Here is a 14,089-nt window from a genome sequence, read left to right as displayed (position 1 = left end):
GGAACATGATCTTTACTTAATATCCTAATGATTTTTGGCATAAAAGAGAAATGTATAATTGTGACCCATACAATGTATTGTTGGCTATTGCTACAAATATCCCCCAGCGACTCAACACTGCTTCTGTGCTGCAGGGACACATATACAAATAATTCTTACTTGAAGTAACAGTTCACTGAAAAATTAAAATTTTGTCATCATTTACTCCCCTCATGTTGTTTCTTTCTTCTGTTGAACACAAAAGAAGATGTTTTGAAGAATGCTGGGAAACAAACAGTTGACGGTAGCCACTGACTTCCATATTATGGAAAAAAATACTATGGAAGTCAATGGCTACCAGAAATGTTTTGGTTACCCACATTCGCCAAAATATCATCTTTTGTGTTCAGCAGAAGAAAGAGACTCATACAGGTTTATAACAACTTGAAGATGAGAAAATGATGATAATTTTCGAGTGAACTATCCCCTACTTTTCCTGCCTTGCAAAGACCCTTTTTAATTTGTCGTTAAAAAAAACACATTTGACAGAATTTGTATCACTCAAGGTGACAGAAAGGACCAACAATTAGAGACAACCCATTCATTTCTTAGTGACCTGGAGGTGTTGTGTAAAATTCTCCTGATTTTGTTTCAAGTTACCATGGCAACACAGCTCACAAGCTCAAAATCTGCCATTGTTGACCATTTTTTATATAGATTTTTTTTGAATACTTAGCCTTTAAAACACTTTCTTTACTCAAAATGGAGCAAAAGCAGTCTTGTGTCATTGTACTAATCTCCAGTTACCTTACAAATCTGACACAAAACAGATCGTGTGTTGGTACTTGTATTTATTCGTGTATTCATTAAGCTCATGTACTCTTAAGGTTGCAAAACAGCTGCTTCCTGACACATTTGGGACAGAAAGATATTCTATTTAAGAAAAAACATCATATACAGTTGCTTACTAGTACAAAAGGTTGCAAACAGACACATACGCAAAGCACACAGCTGAACAGAATCTGATGGCAATTATACAACACATTCAATTTGATAGAGGACTATTTATTTATTTAAACACTTAATGGTTCCGCTATATGTTCTCCATATACATTATAACATGTTAAAACCATAAATACTATTTATTAGTAATGAATCCCAATCATCATTGTGCTTGTAGTTAAAATAGGGCAAAATTATCTCTCACTCATTCATTCAGTGGAGTTTCCCCTGCTACGAAATTCTCTTCTATTCAGTCCACACAATACGATACGCCCCATCTTTCTGTGTAACAGTACTCGAGCATGACGAGGTCATACAGGATAATGGCAGCCCGGGAAATTTCCAATGAAAGGTTTTCAGGGACAGACGACAAGGGCTCTGGAGCACGAGAGTCCAGACTCGACTAACGCTTTCATTCTGACCAGACTTTCATCTAAAATCTGAAATAGTTTTTTTGGATTTACTGTGAACAGGAAGGTAGAAAGTGATTGTTTTGTTTATGTATTATAAGTGCAGGCATAATACGATTACATCTAACTTTGTGCCTCATACATAGCAGAGCATGGTAACAAAATGTATACAAATAGAAAAATTAAATTGAGTCCCATGTGTCGCAGTCAAATAATATGATGTGCAAATTATTTCCGCACAATTCTCATCGCAGTCTCATAAAAGTTTCATGTCACTGCTGTTAGTCAAAATGACATCCTGGCTTTTCCCAAAAACAACATCTGTTATAAATCACTAGGCACAATAGTAACTGAAAAAGTTCTGCCACTAATCCACATTTTCTTGCAGATTTTGTTCGTCGTTTCTAAACCCAGCTAGTCTCCAGCGGTGTCAGTGTGTACATCCATAATAGAAGAGAAGGCCCTTGGCTCGGTACATTCATACTGATGAGTTCTGAGGATTGCGCTCAGAGGTTAAAGGTCACCGCTCTGGGGTTCAGGGTTCCGGGCTTCACGGCCCGAGTTGCGGCCTAGTCTGGGGAAGCGGCTGGAGGCTTTGGATCTGGCAGTTTTGGCTCCACTCTCATTAGCCGTCGGGCTGTCCCTGTCAGAGAACAAACGCAAACATCGGTAAACCCCATGGGTACTTTGCTCTTTCTTCTCCTGCCTGACTCCAGGTGTTCATTTGTGTTGTAATACCTTCAGAAAACAGATAGTTCCCACCAGGCACCTAAATGCTTAAACGGAGCAGGAAACCATGTTCCATGTGCATTTACAATAACTAAACGCTCTTTCGTGTCAGAGTCCCCGCTGTAGCTAAATAAACAATGAAACAAGCTCTTCGCAATAACGTTCTTTTTTTACATCCTCATGGGCCGCACACTGACATCATCTGTAACTCAAGGCTAACAAACTGAAATTGAAAGATGGCTGTGAGTTGAGCACCGAGCGGAAAGCCCTCGAGGCTGAGTGTGTGTGTCAGAGACAGTGTGTGAGTCCTGAGGGAGGGCTGTATAGACATAAGCTGCAGTTGAGGGTTAGACACTATACATACACAGCTGCGGCTCACCGTACAGAGTCAACTTCAGCCTGGATTTCATTACAACTATGTTACTCATGAGCTGGAGTCTAGGAGCCAGTGGCGGTCCTGGCTCACATGGTGCCTGCTCCCAAACTACATATAAATGTAAATAATGTAACAATGTACTGCACAAACTGTGCTGTATGCCTCTGTGTGCTATAAAATAAGATAAATAATTAACTAAAAAGAACTAAAGATAAAACAATACAATGAAATACACAACTAAATAGAAGAGTAAAAATAAAGCCTTGTGGGCAGCGTGCCGACATACAGCGCAGTTGTGCTACGGGCGCCCCGAGTTCGAATCCCGACTCGAGGGCGTTTCCCGATCCCGCCCCCATCACTATCCCCAACCCAGGCTCACTCGAAATACGTGCCTCTAAATACATTTCTGCAACACCATTATTACGTACCTTACTCCATGTGTCATGGCAGTTTCAAAGTGAAACATCCAGTGAGTGACGCTAAAACGCTGGTTCAATTTGTGACCCTTACACGTTTTTGTTACGTTGATATAAGCACGTATTGCTGTGTTCTTTATTACGTCGCTTCAGGTGCGTATTGCGGTGGTTCATAATTTAAATATCCGACGAGTGTCGCTAAAAGTTAATGCTCTATCGTGTTAGAAATATCCTCTACACCAAACCCAAGCCTAAACCTACCCAATAGTGTTAACAAATGCAAAAGTGCTAAAAAAAACAACAACCCCGCATTTGTTGATGCAGCCATGCTATTTTAACTTCCTTACGCGGATTTGAGCTGTTTTGTTGAACTCTAGTTTCACATGGTTCGTACCGGAGCTCTTCTTCACTTAAGTGCAACGCCATATCGTGTGAGCTACCAAGCAAACCTACTGAATTAGAAAACTCATGCATATGAAGCTGTATATGTGACAAAAATGTTAAAAACAAAATCAGTTTTCAAATCTCGCATGTTAAAATTGTTTTGAATTCATAACATAATATTCCTCAAGTAATTATGTGAAAATTAGGCATTATTAATCGAAACTGTGGACAAGCAAATCATATTTTGTGTGAAAAGGAATAAAAGTATACTGCCTCTAGTGTTCCTTTCAACTGGAAACTGCAGCGATTCGTGTGTATATGTACGATTTTTGAGTTTGGCAGAAACGTAGGAAGAGGCACGTATTTCCAATGAGCCCATGTTGTCTATCCTACTTCGCTTCCTGTCAGTCAAAGGCAAAAAAACTGCCAAAAATAAATCATTAAAAAAAATTAAAACGCTGGATGTCATATTTTTGTCTGCCAAAACCAGTAAACAAGTTAGCATTTTATTCCTTCTGGTTCCATCGTTCTGAAGTCAATGGGTTCTTTGAGTTTTTGGCTAAATGCCTGAAATATTGTTAACAAAAGCTCAAGATATTTTCATGATTTATTCTACAGCATAAAACAGCATTGTTTTTTAAAGCTTTTAATTGTTTTGAAAAAAGGTTGTTTTTAATGGTTGTTGGACATTAAACATCATAACGCCACACAGGTAAACTCATCTACTCATTTAGCCCGCTTTTATAGCGTCATTGTGTTTAAATGTTTTTAAAATAAAGACTGAAAGAGTGTTGTAGTTCATTTATAGCCTATGTTTAGATTTTTTCTTCTGCCGATTGTATTTAAGCTTTAAAATTCATAAAAGCTGTGTTCATTTGTGAGAATCATTATGTACAAAACGTGTGAGTGTTGTAAACTTTTGCTGGTCACACAGCTTATTTTCTGCAACAATCCAAAAGCCAACTGGAAAAATCTGTATATTTGTTTAGGGGAACTAGGGTGATGCGAACTTCTGGGATGGCCTACAAAATAACATCATAACTGTAACACTTTATAGATTAGACATTTTCTCTTTTATTCTATATCATCTTATTTCAATTTGTCTTATATTTATGGTGCAGGGGAACTTAAAGCAGTCAGAAAAGCAGGAAGGTGCTTTAAAAAAAAAAAATCAACATTGGGTTACAATTGGAGGTGTCAGGTGGGATGGAGGGCAGTTGCACATGTTGTGAGACTGCCATTGATGAGTGACAGAGAAGTGGTGTGTGTGTCTGAGAGCTGTGTGCCTGTATCAGCACTGCACTGAGAGTCATGGTTTTTGTGTGATTGTGGCTAAAATACAAGGCATCATAAACTTGCTGCATATGGGATGGAAAGGGTGCAACTGCATCCAATTGAATTCACAGTGATGGTGTGTGCTTTATATGCTTGTGTAAAGTGAGTCCCAGACATTTTAGGAGTATAGAACCACAGAGAAGACCAAATACTGTATATGGTTTTGTCGAACTGAAAGTGTGTGGATTTGCAATGGATTTCTGCTAAAAATGACTTTCGATCTTCAACCAAATCACAACAACTAACACCACAGTCTGCTTAAACATAAGTTTTCATGTCAAAATGGAACAAGTTAATGACTAACTTAATTGGAGTCAACAAGAGTCAGAGCTAACAGAGCATAAAGAATGAGTATAAAATAAAAAATATCTAATTTAATAATCATAAATGTGTAATCAAATAAAATTCTAATTTTATAAATCCACAAAAAATGCTTTTTTTTTCACCTGAAAATGAAGGTGTATCAGATTAAAAAAAAGTTACTTGCTCTGTGCTGTGGTTCCATACTTCTAAAATGTCCGACACTCTCCTTACACAAGCATAAAACACAATATCACTGTGTGAATTCGATTGGATACAGTCACACTCTTCCTATCCCACAAGGCATCAAATTTTATGACGACCAAATACTGTATATGGTTTTGTCGAACTGAAAGTGTGTGGATTTGCAATGGATTTCTGCTAAAATGACTTTCGATCTTCAACCAAATCACAACAACTAACACCACAGTCTGCTTAAACATAAGTTTTCATGTCAAAATGGAACAAGTTAATGACTAACTTAATTGGAGTCAACAAGAGTCAGAGCTAACAGAGCATATTTTATGAGTATAAAATAAAAAATATCTAATTTAATAATCATAAATGTGTAATCAAATAAAATTCTAATTTTATAAATCCACAAAAAATGCATTTTTTTTCACCTGAAAATGAAGGTGCATCAGATTTTAAAAAAAGTTACTTGCTCTGTGCTGTGGTTCCATACTTCTAAAATGTCCGACACTCTCCTTACACAAGCATAAAACACAATATCACTGTGTGAATTCGATTGGATACAGTCACACTCTTCCTATCCCACAAGGCATCAAATTTTATGACCAATTTATGCAGAAATCTATGGTTCACATACTTTTTTCTGTAACTAGATAATCTTCAAGTGGAGAGGAAACCATGAATTTCCTTCTCTGTTCTCAAAAAGGACCAAAAACATCAGTTTCAAAGCACTTTTGTGAGGGTATGACGGAACAGCCACTTATGAAGCCATTGGTCTGAGAGCAGGCTAATCTAGCTGTACTGATTACATAGAACTAATAACATTCAAGAGGTTTCAAAGGAAATTAAATTTGAACAGTAAGCCAGAAGTGGGGTTGCGCAACACACAACATACCATGATCGGCTTCTCCTCTGCTGTATTGCTGCTGTCAGATCGGCATAGAGATGAGAGAGAAAAAAGGAGAGCTGGGCAAGGGGAAAGAGCGAGGGAGACAGCTAAAAAAAAAAAAGGAAGAATGAGGTATTGAGCAGCTTTCAATCAGGCTGGAGCAGCAGGGAAGAAGCTGGAAGCAGGTAAGTGGGGTGCTGCGATGCCCCCCACCAGTAAATCTATCCATCTCTCCTTCTATCCATCCTCAGCTCTTCACAAAGCAACACACACACATAACACACACACTCACGCAGATACTATTGAATGGGTCCATGCGGCAGGAGGCTGATCTGCAGTCTAAACATTAGCCGCTGAAAGAGCGTTCTTATGTTACATAACCTCTAAGAACAGAGATTCAGCTCTTCATTTAGCCGTGGAACAAGCCCTCCTTATCTGTCTATCCCCTGCACCTCTGTTGGAGAGGCTTCTTGTTGTGGATTTAGGCGGTAATATCTATGAAGCAAATTTTGAAATGGCTCAACCACATTGAAACCGAATCGAGCCTTACTGGAAGTGTCCCCTCTCAATTGTGAAAACACTGGGATAGTCAATAGTCCCTGGGTGAGACTAGAAGCATCATGCCCAATCAACCTGTTCCCTTTGATTTTTGGGCCAAGTGGATTTTAAACAATACAAAATAATAAAATAATAACCTATCTAAAAAATATTATATGTTTATATATATGCATGTATAAATATTATATATACAGTATATTAGTGCTGTCAAATGATTAATTGCGATCGCATCCAAAATAAATGTTTTTGTTTATTTATTATGTTTATATAAATACACACACATGCATGTATATATTTAAGAAAATATGTTTACATATTAAATATATATAATATCAATTATATGAATATAAATATATACATGTAAATATATGTCAATATTTTTAAAATATATACTGTACGTTTAAGTATTTATATATACATAATACATATACACAGCGCACACACACACACACATATATTATGTAAACTGATTGCATGCAATTCCCAAAATTAAGTACTTTTAATTAGATTAAATACATTTGAAAATACTCGTAATCAGACTACATTTACATTTTTGTTGATTTCATGATTACATATCATTCACTCAATTCACTCCAAGTCTTTTGAACTTTCTCATTAATGAATCCTGAAAAATGTCACTACCACAGTATCTACAAAATATTAAACATAACTTCTTTTTGACCTTGATAAAAATAAATGTTTCTTGAGCATCAAATTAGCATATCAAAATGGTTTCTGAAGGATCATATGACACTGAAGACTAAATTTGCCACCATTCATCTCTGTCAAAGAATACATTACATTTTAAAACAGAAATCTATCTATCCACACACAACACACCTGAATGTACCTCCATCCTAAACGAAAATGCACTAGTAGACTAAAGCCCAATCCCAATTCTATTTTATACCCCTTCCCCTTCCCCTACCCCTTCCCCTTGTTCCTTGAAACAGAGTGTCAAGGGGTAGGGGTGAAAATATTACCCTAAGAATTGGGACACCACTACTATACATCACACGTCATCATATGTCGTCTAGCTCCTACAATACACACACATATACTGGTGTGCTGGTGTGTATTAGAGCCTTTAATTACCATTCTATATTAATGTGCTGCTTACTGACACACACACATCAGATACCGCGCAGTTCACACATGCAGGAGCAAAGAAATTTGTCAACGCTGCCCCACAACTTTTATTAATAACAGTTTAAATATTGAATCGCTACATTATATTTTCCAGCAACGAGAGGATAAAATCGCTGTTTTTGAAGTAAACTCACTCTAAAAAGAGAAACGCACAGATGCGCATACACGCAACTTTCATCTCTCTCTCTCGGTCTCTCAAATTGGCAATATTTGAGAAAAGGGTTTAGCGATGTATAATTATTGGGGGGACCAGCCACCTCAATGTCTATGGTGGTTATCGCCCTGATCAGACCTGAAAATATATTGTGGCACTATTGTGCAGCAGTGGCGTCTCGTCCATATAAGCTGCGAATGCTCCACATACCCAGGCCATTTGAGGGAAAAAGTTCACGGGATAATTCATATAAACATGATTATAAGTTGATCCCTTGTCATTTGAAATGTAACTTAAAGCTTAAAGAGTTAGGAATAAGTACGTTCAATTATTTATTTGCCAAACGGCAGTAATTTTCTGTAAATCTACGTCAGTTTTGGTTGTTTCCGGGCGAGTGGTTGCTATGACTCGTCAGGATTATAGCGCGTTCTCAGTGATTTGCTGGTCTGAGGCAGATTTAATGCGCGAGGTAAACTGTCCGCAAAGCGCTCGCCCAAGCAGAAAAATGTGCTGATTCTGTATTGTCAACGTTATTGCCTAAGCGGTAAATAAAAAAAAAATGTTTATAAAAACGTGGGCTATATAAAATTTTAATAATAACAAAGATCATATTGTTCCCTTTGTTTTGCGTATGCTCGTGTCGCTTACAGTTAAAGTCGTTTTCTGATTTTATTATTGTTTGCAAGGTTGCAACGTTACTTTGCAATATTTTAAATATTTTTGGGTATTTTGCATGGTCTGTTATTGGAGTAGTGTCACCCGGGTCGGAGTTTTAACTCGTATTCACTGTGAATAAAAAAATAATTTAGCAGATGCAGAGACATATAGAGCGGGGGAATCCCCCCCATCTCCCCATCCTCTGATTACGTATCATAACGTACCTACGTGTAAACAGTTTGACGGTTTTTACTTGGAAAACCTATATTTTTCTTGCATTCAAATAATGGATAAACTTGAAACGATAGAAGAAGGATTGGAGATGAATTTAATTTACAAAGAAGGTAGGAAATGTGCATACTTTTAAATCGACACCTGCCACGGTGTTTCTTAGCAATTTGTCATCTGTGATCACTTTTGAGTGTCCTAAATGGGGGGGGGGTCGTGGGGTCTTATCACTCAGCATACCCTGTTAAAAAAGTCACCGCTCACCACTGTCGTGCAGTCTGTAATGATATGACGTTAGCAAACTTTAGCGATTTTTTGCAAACATTTCTTTCAGTAACATGACCGTAAATATGAACTCACGATTGAATGTAACACAAAACAAATGATTACTTTTCGTTAAAATCTTTATTTACATTTATGTGTCTTTTTGTTCGCTTGGGCAGCCATGTTGCCGCTGAAGCTATGCTGAGACAATTCATACCCCTTCTTTTGAAGTGTGGTCTTTTGTTCAAAAAATCTTTGTTTGTTTGCTATCTGGCCCTTACCCCTCCAACCAAAAGAAAATTGAGACACCCCTACCCCTCCGTTTCGCGCGTTCACATGAAGGGGTCATAAAAGCTGTGTTCATTTGTGAGAATCATTATGTACAAAACGTGTGAGTGTTGTAAACTTTTGCTGGTCACACAGCTTATTTTCTGCAACAATCCAAAAGCCAACTGGAAAAATCTGTATATTTGTTTAGGGGAACTAGGGTGATGCGAACTTCTGGGATGGCCTACAAAATAACATCATAACTGTAACACTTTATAGATTAGACATTTTCTCTTTTATTCTATATCATCTTATTTCAATTTGTCTTATATTTATGGTGCAGGGGAACTTAAAGCAGTCAGAAAAGCAGGAAGGTGCTTTAAAAAAAAAAAATCAACATTGGGTTACAATTGGAGGTGTCAGGTGGGATGGAGGGCAGTTGCACATGTTGTGAGACTGCCATTGATGAGTGACAGAGAAGTGGTGTGTGTGTCTGAGAGCTGTGTGCCTGTATCAGCACTGCACTGAGAGTCATGGTTTTTGTGTGATTGTGGCTAAAATACAAGGCATCATAAACTTGCTGCATATGGGATGGAAAGGGTGCAACTGCATCCAATTGAATTCACAGTGATGGTGTGTGCTTTATATGCTTGTGTAAAGTGAGTCCCAGACATTTTAGGAGTATAGAACCACAGAGAAAAGCAAATACTGTATATGGTTTTGTCGAACTGAAAGTGTGTGGATTTGCAATGGATTTCTGCTAAAAATGACTTTCGATCTTCAACCAAATCACAACAACTAACACCACAGTCTGCTTAAACATAAGTTTTCATGTCAAAATGGAACAAGTTAATGACTAACTTAATTGGAGTCAACAAGAGTCAGAGCTAACAGAGCATAAAGAATGAGTATAAAATAAAAAATATCTAATTTAATAATCATAAATGTGTAATCAAATAAAATTCTAATTTTATAAATCCACAAAAAATGCATTTTTTTTCACCTGAAAATGAAGGTGCATCAGATTTTAAAAAAAGTTACTTGCTCTGTGCTGTGGTTCCATACTTCTAAAATGTCCGACACTCTCCTTACACAAGCATAAAACACAATATCACTGTGTGAATTCGATTGGATACAGTCACACTCTTCCTATCCCACAAGGCATCAAATTTTATGACCAATTTATGCAGAAATCTATGGTTCACATACTTTTTTCTGTAACTAGATAATCTTCAAGTGGAGAGGAAACCATGAATTTCCTTCTCTGTTCTCAAAAAGGACCAAAAACAAGAGTTTCAAAGTACCTTTGTGAGGGTATGATGGAACAGCCACTTATGAAGTCGTTGGTCTGAGAGCAGGCTTATCTAGCTGTACTGATTACATATAACTAATAACATTCAAGAGGTTTCAAAGGAAATTAAATTTGAACAGTAAGCCAGAAGTGGGGTTGCGCAACACACAACATACCATGATCGGCTTCTCCTCTGCTGTATTGCTGCTGTCAGATCGGCATAGAGATGAGAGAGAAAAAAGGAGAGCTGGGCAAGGGGAAAGAGCGAGGGAGACAGCTAAAAAAAAAAAAGGAAGAATGAGGTATTGAGCAGCTTTCAATCAGGCTGGAGCAGCAGGGAAGAAGCTGGAAGCAGGTAAGTGGGGTGCTGCGATGCCCCCCACCAGTAAATCTATCCATCTCTCCTTCTATCCATCCTCAGCTCTTCACAAAGCAACACACACACATAACACACACACTCACGCAGATACTATTGAATGGGTCCATGCGGCAGGAGGCTGATCTGCAGTCTAAACATTAGCCGCTGAAAGAGCGTTCTTATGTTACATAACCTCTAAGAACAGAGATTCAGCTCTTCATTTAGCCGTGGAACAAGCCCTCCTTATCTGTCTATCCCCTGCACCTCTGTTGGAGAGGCTTCTTGTTGTGGATTTAGGCGGTAATATCTATGAAGCAAATTTTGAAATGGCTCAACCACATTGAAACCGAATCGAGCCCTCTCAATTGTGAAAACACTGGGATAGTCAATAGTCCCTGGGTGAGACTAGAAGCATCATGCCCAATCAACCTGTTCCCTTTGATTTTTGGGCCAAGTGGATTTTAAACAATACAAAATAATAAAATAATAACCTATCTAAAAAATATTATATGTTTATATATATGCATGTATAAATATTATATATACAGTATATTAGTGCTGTCAAATGATTAATTGCGATCGCATCCAAAATAAATGTTTTTGTTTATTTATTATGTTTATATAAATACACACACATGCATGTATATATTTAAGAAAATATGTTTACATATTAAATATATATAATATCAATTATATGAATATAAATATATACATGTAAATATATGTCAATATTTTTAAAATATATACTGTACGTTTAAGTATTTATATATACATAATACATATACACAGCGCACACACACACACACATATATTATGTAAACTGATTGCATGCAATTCCCAAAATTAAGTACTTTTAATTAGATTAAATACATTTGAAAATACTCGTAATCAGACTACATTTACATTTTTGTTGATTTCATGATTACATATCATTCACTCAATTCACTCCAAGTCTTTTGAACTTTCTCATTAATGAATCCTGAAAAATGTCACTACCACAGTATCTACAAAATATTAAACATAACTTCTTTTTGACCTTGATAAAAATAAATGTTTCTTGAGCATCAAATTAGCATATCAAAATGGTTTCTGAAGGATCATATGACACTGAAGACTAAATTTGCCACCATTCATCTCTGTCAAAGAATACATTACATTTTAAAACAGAAATCTATCTATCCACACACAACACACCTGAATGTACCTCCATCCTAAACGAAAATGCACTAGTAGACTAAAGCCCAATCCCAATTCTATTTTATACCCCTTCCCCTTCCCCTACCCCTTCCCCTTGTTCCTTGAAACAGAGTGTCAAGGGGTAGGGGTGAAAATATTACCCTAAGAATTGGGACACCACTACTATACATCACACGTCATCATATGTCGTCTAGCTCCTACAATACACACACATATACTGGTGTGCTGGTGTGTATTAGAGCCTTTAATTACCATTCTATATTAATGTGCTGCTTACTGACACACACACATCAGATACCGCGCAGTTCACACATGCAGGAGCAAAGAAATTTGTCAACGCTGCCCCACAACTTTTATTAATAACAGTTTAAATATTGAATCGCTACATTATATTTTCCAGCAACGAGAGGATAAAATCGCTGTTTTTGAAGTAAACTCACTCTAAAAAGAGAAACGCACAGATGCGCATACACGCAACTTTCATCTCTCTCTCTCGGTCTCTCAAATTGGCAATATTTGAGAAAAGGGTTTAGCGATGTATAATTATTGGGGGGACCAGCCACCTCAATGTCTATGGTGGTTATCGCCCTGATCAGACCTGAAAATATATTGTGGCACTATTGTGCAGCAGTGGCGTCTCGTCCATATAAGCTGCGAATGCTCCACATACCCAGGCCATTTGAGGGAAAAAGTTCACGGGATAATTCATATAAACATGATTATAAGTTGATCCCTTGTCATTTGAAATGTAACTTAAAGCTTAAAGAGTTAGGAATAAGTACGTTCAATTATTTATTTGCCAAACGGCAGTAATTTTCTGTAAATCTACGTCAGTTTTGGTTGTTTCCGGGCGAGTGGTTGCTATGACTCGTCAGGATTATAGCGCGTTCTCAGTGATTTGCTGGTCTGAGGCAGATTTAATGCGCGAGGTAAACTGTCCGCAAAGCGCTCGCCCAAGCAGAAAAATGTGCTGATTCTGTATTGTCAACGTTATTGCCTAAGCGGTAAATAAAAAAAAAATGTTTATAAAAACGTGGGCTATATAAAATTTTAATAATAACAAAGATCATATTGTTCCCTTTGTTTTGCGTATGCTCGTGTCGCTTACAGTTAAAGTCGTTTTCTGATTTTATTATTGTTTGCAAGGTTGCAACGTTACTTTGCAATATTTTAAATATTTTTGGGTATTTTGCATGGTCTGTTATTGGAGTAGTGTCACCCGGGTCGGAGTTTTAACTCGTATTCACTGTGAATAAAAAAATAATTTAGCAGATGCAGAGACATATAGAGCGGGGGAATCCCCCCCATCTCCCCATCCTCTGATTACGTATCATAACGTACCTACGTGTAAACAGTTTGACGGTTTTTACTTGGAAAACCTATATTTTTCTTGCATTCAAATAATGGATAAACTTGAAACGATAGAAGAAGGATTGGAGATGAATTTAATTTACAAAGAAGGTAGGAAATGTGCATACTTTTAAATCGACACCTGCCACGGTGTTTCTTAGCAATTTGTCATCTGTGATCACTTTTGAGTGTCCTAAATGGGGGGGGGGTCGTGGGGTCTTATCACTCAGCATACCCTGTTAAAAAAGTCACCGCTCACCACTGTCGTGCAGTCTGTAATGATATGACGTTAGCAAACTTTAGCGATTTTTTGCAAACATTTCTTTCAGTAACATGACCGTAAATATGAACTCACGATTGAATGTAACACAAAACAAATGATTACTTTTCGTTAAAATCTTTATTTACATTTATGTGTCTTTTTGTTCGCTTGGGCAGCCATGTTGCCGCTGAAGCTATGCTGAGACAATTCATACCCCTTCTTTTGAAGTGTGGTCTTTTGTTCAAAAAATCTTTGTTTGTTTGCTATCTGGCCCTTACCCCTCCAACCAAAAGAAAATTGAGACACCCCTACCCCTCCGTTTCGCGCGTTCACATGAAGGGG

At 37.4% G+C, this 14,089-nt stretch overlaps 1 protein-coding gene across 1 annotated transcript in view; it reads right to left on the bottom strand.

Moving 5' to 3' along the window:
- Nucleotides 1–818: 818 nt before the first annotated feature.
- snx29 (sorting nexin 29) overlaps nt 819–14,089 on the bottom strand; it is a 227,934-nt gene continuing 214,663 nt past the window's right edge. The window contains exon 21 of the mRNA XM_016270687.1: nt 819–2,034. Within this exon, the coding sequence (XP_016126173.1) occupies nt 1,905–2,034 (130 nt within the window). The 3' untranslated portion in view covers nt 819–1,904. The remainder of the gene's footprint in view (nt 2,035–14,089) is intronic.

This window comes from Sinocyclocheilus grahami, unplaced genomic scaffold (genome assembly GCF_001515645.1).
Source record: "Sinocyclocheilus grahami isolate Dianchi unplaced genomic scaffold, SAMN03320097.WGS_v1.1 scaffold57.1, whole genome shotgun sequence".
NCBI classification, from domain to species: domain Eukaryota; kingdom Metazoa; phylum Chordata; class Actinopteri; order Cypriniformes; family Cyprinidae; genus Sinocyclocheilus; species Sinocyclocheilus grahami.
The sequence above is the reverse complement of the archived record's forward strand: the minus strand, read 5'-3'. Positions and strand labels throughout refer to the sequence as shown.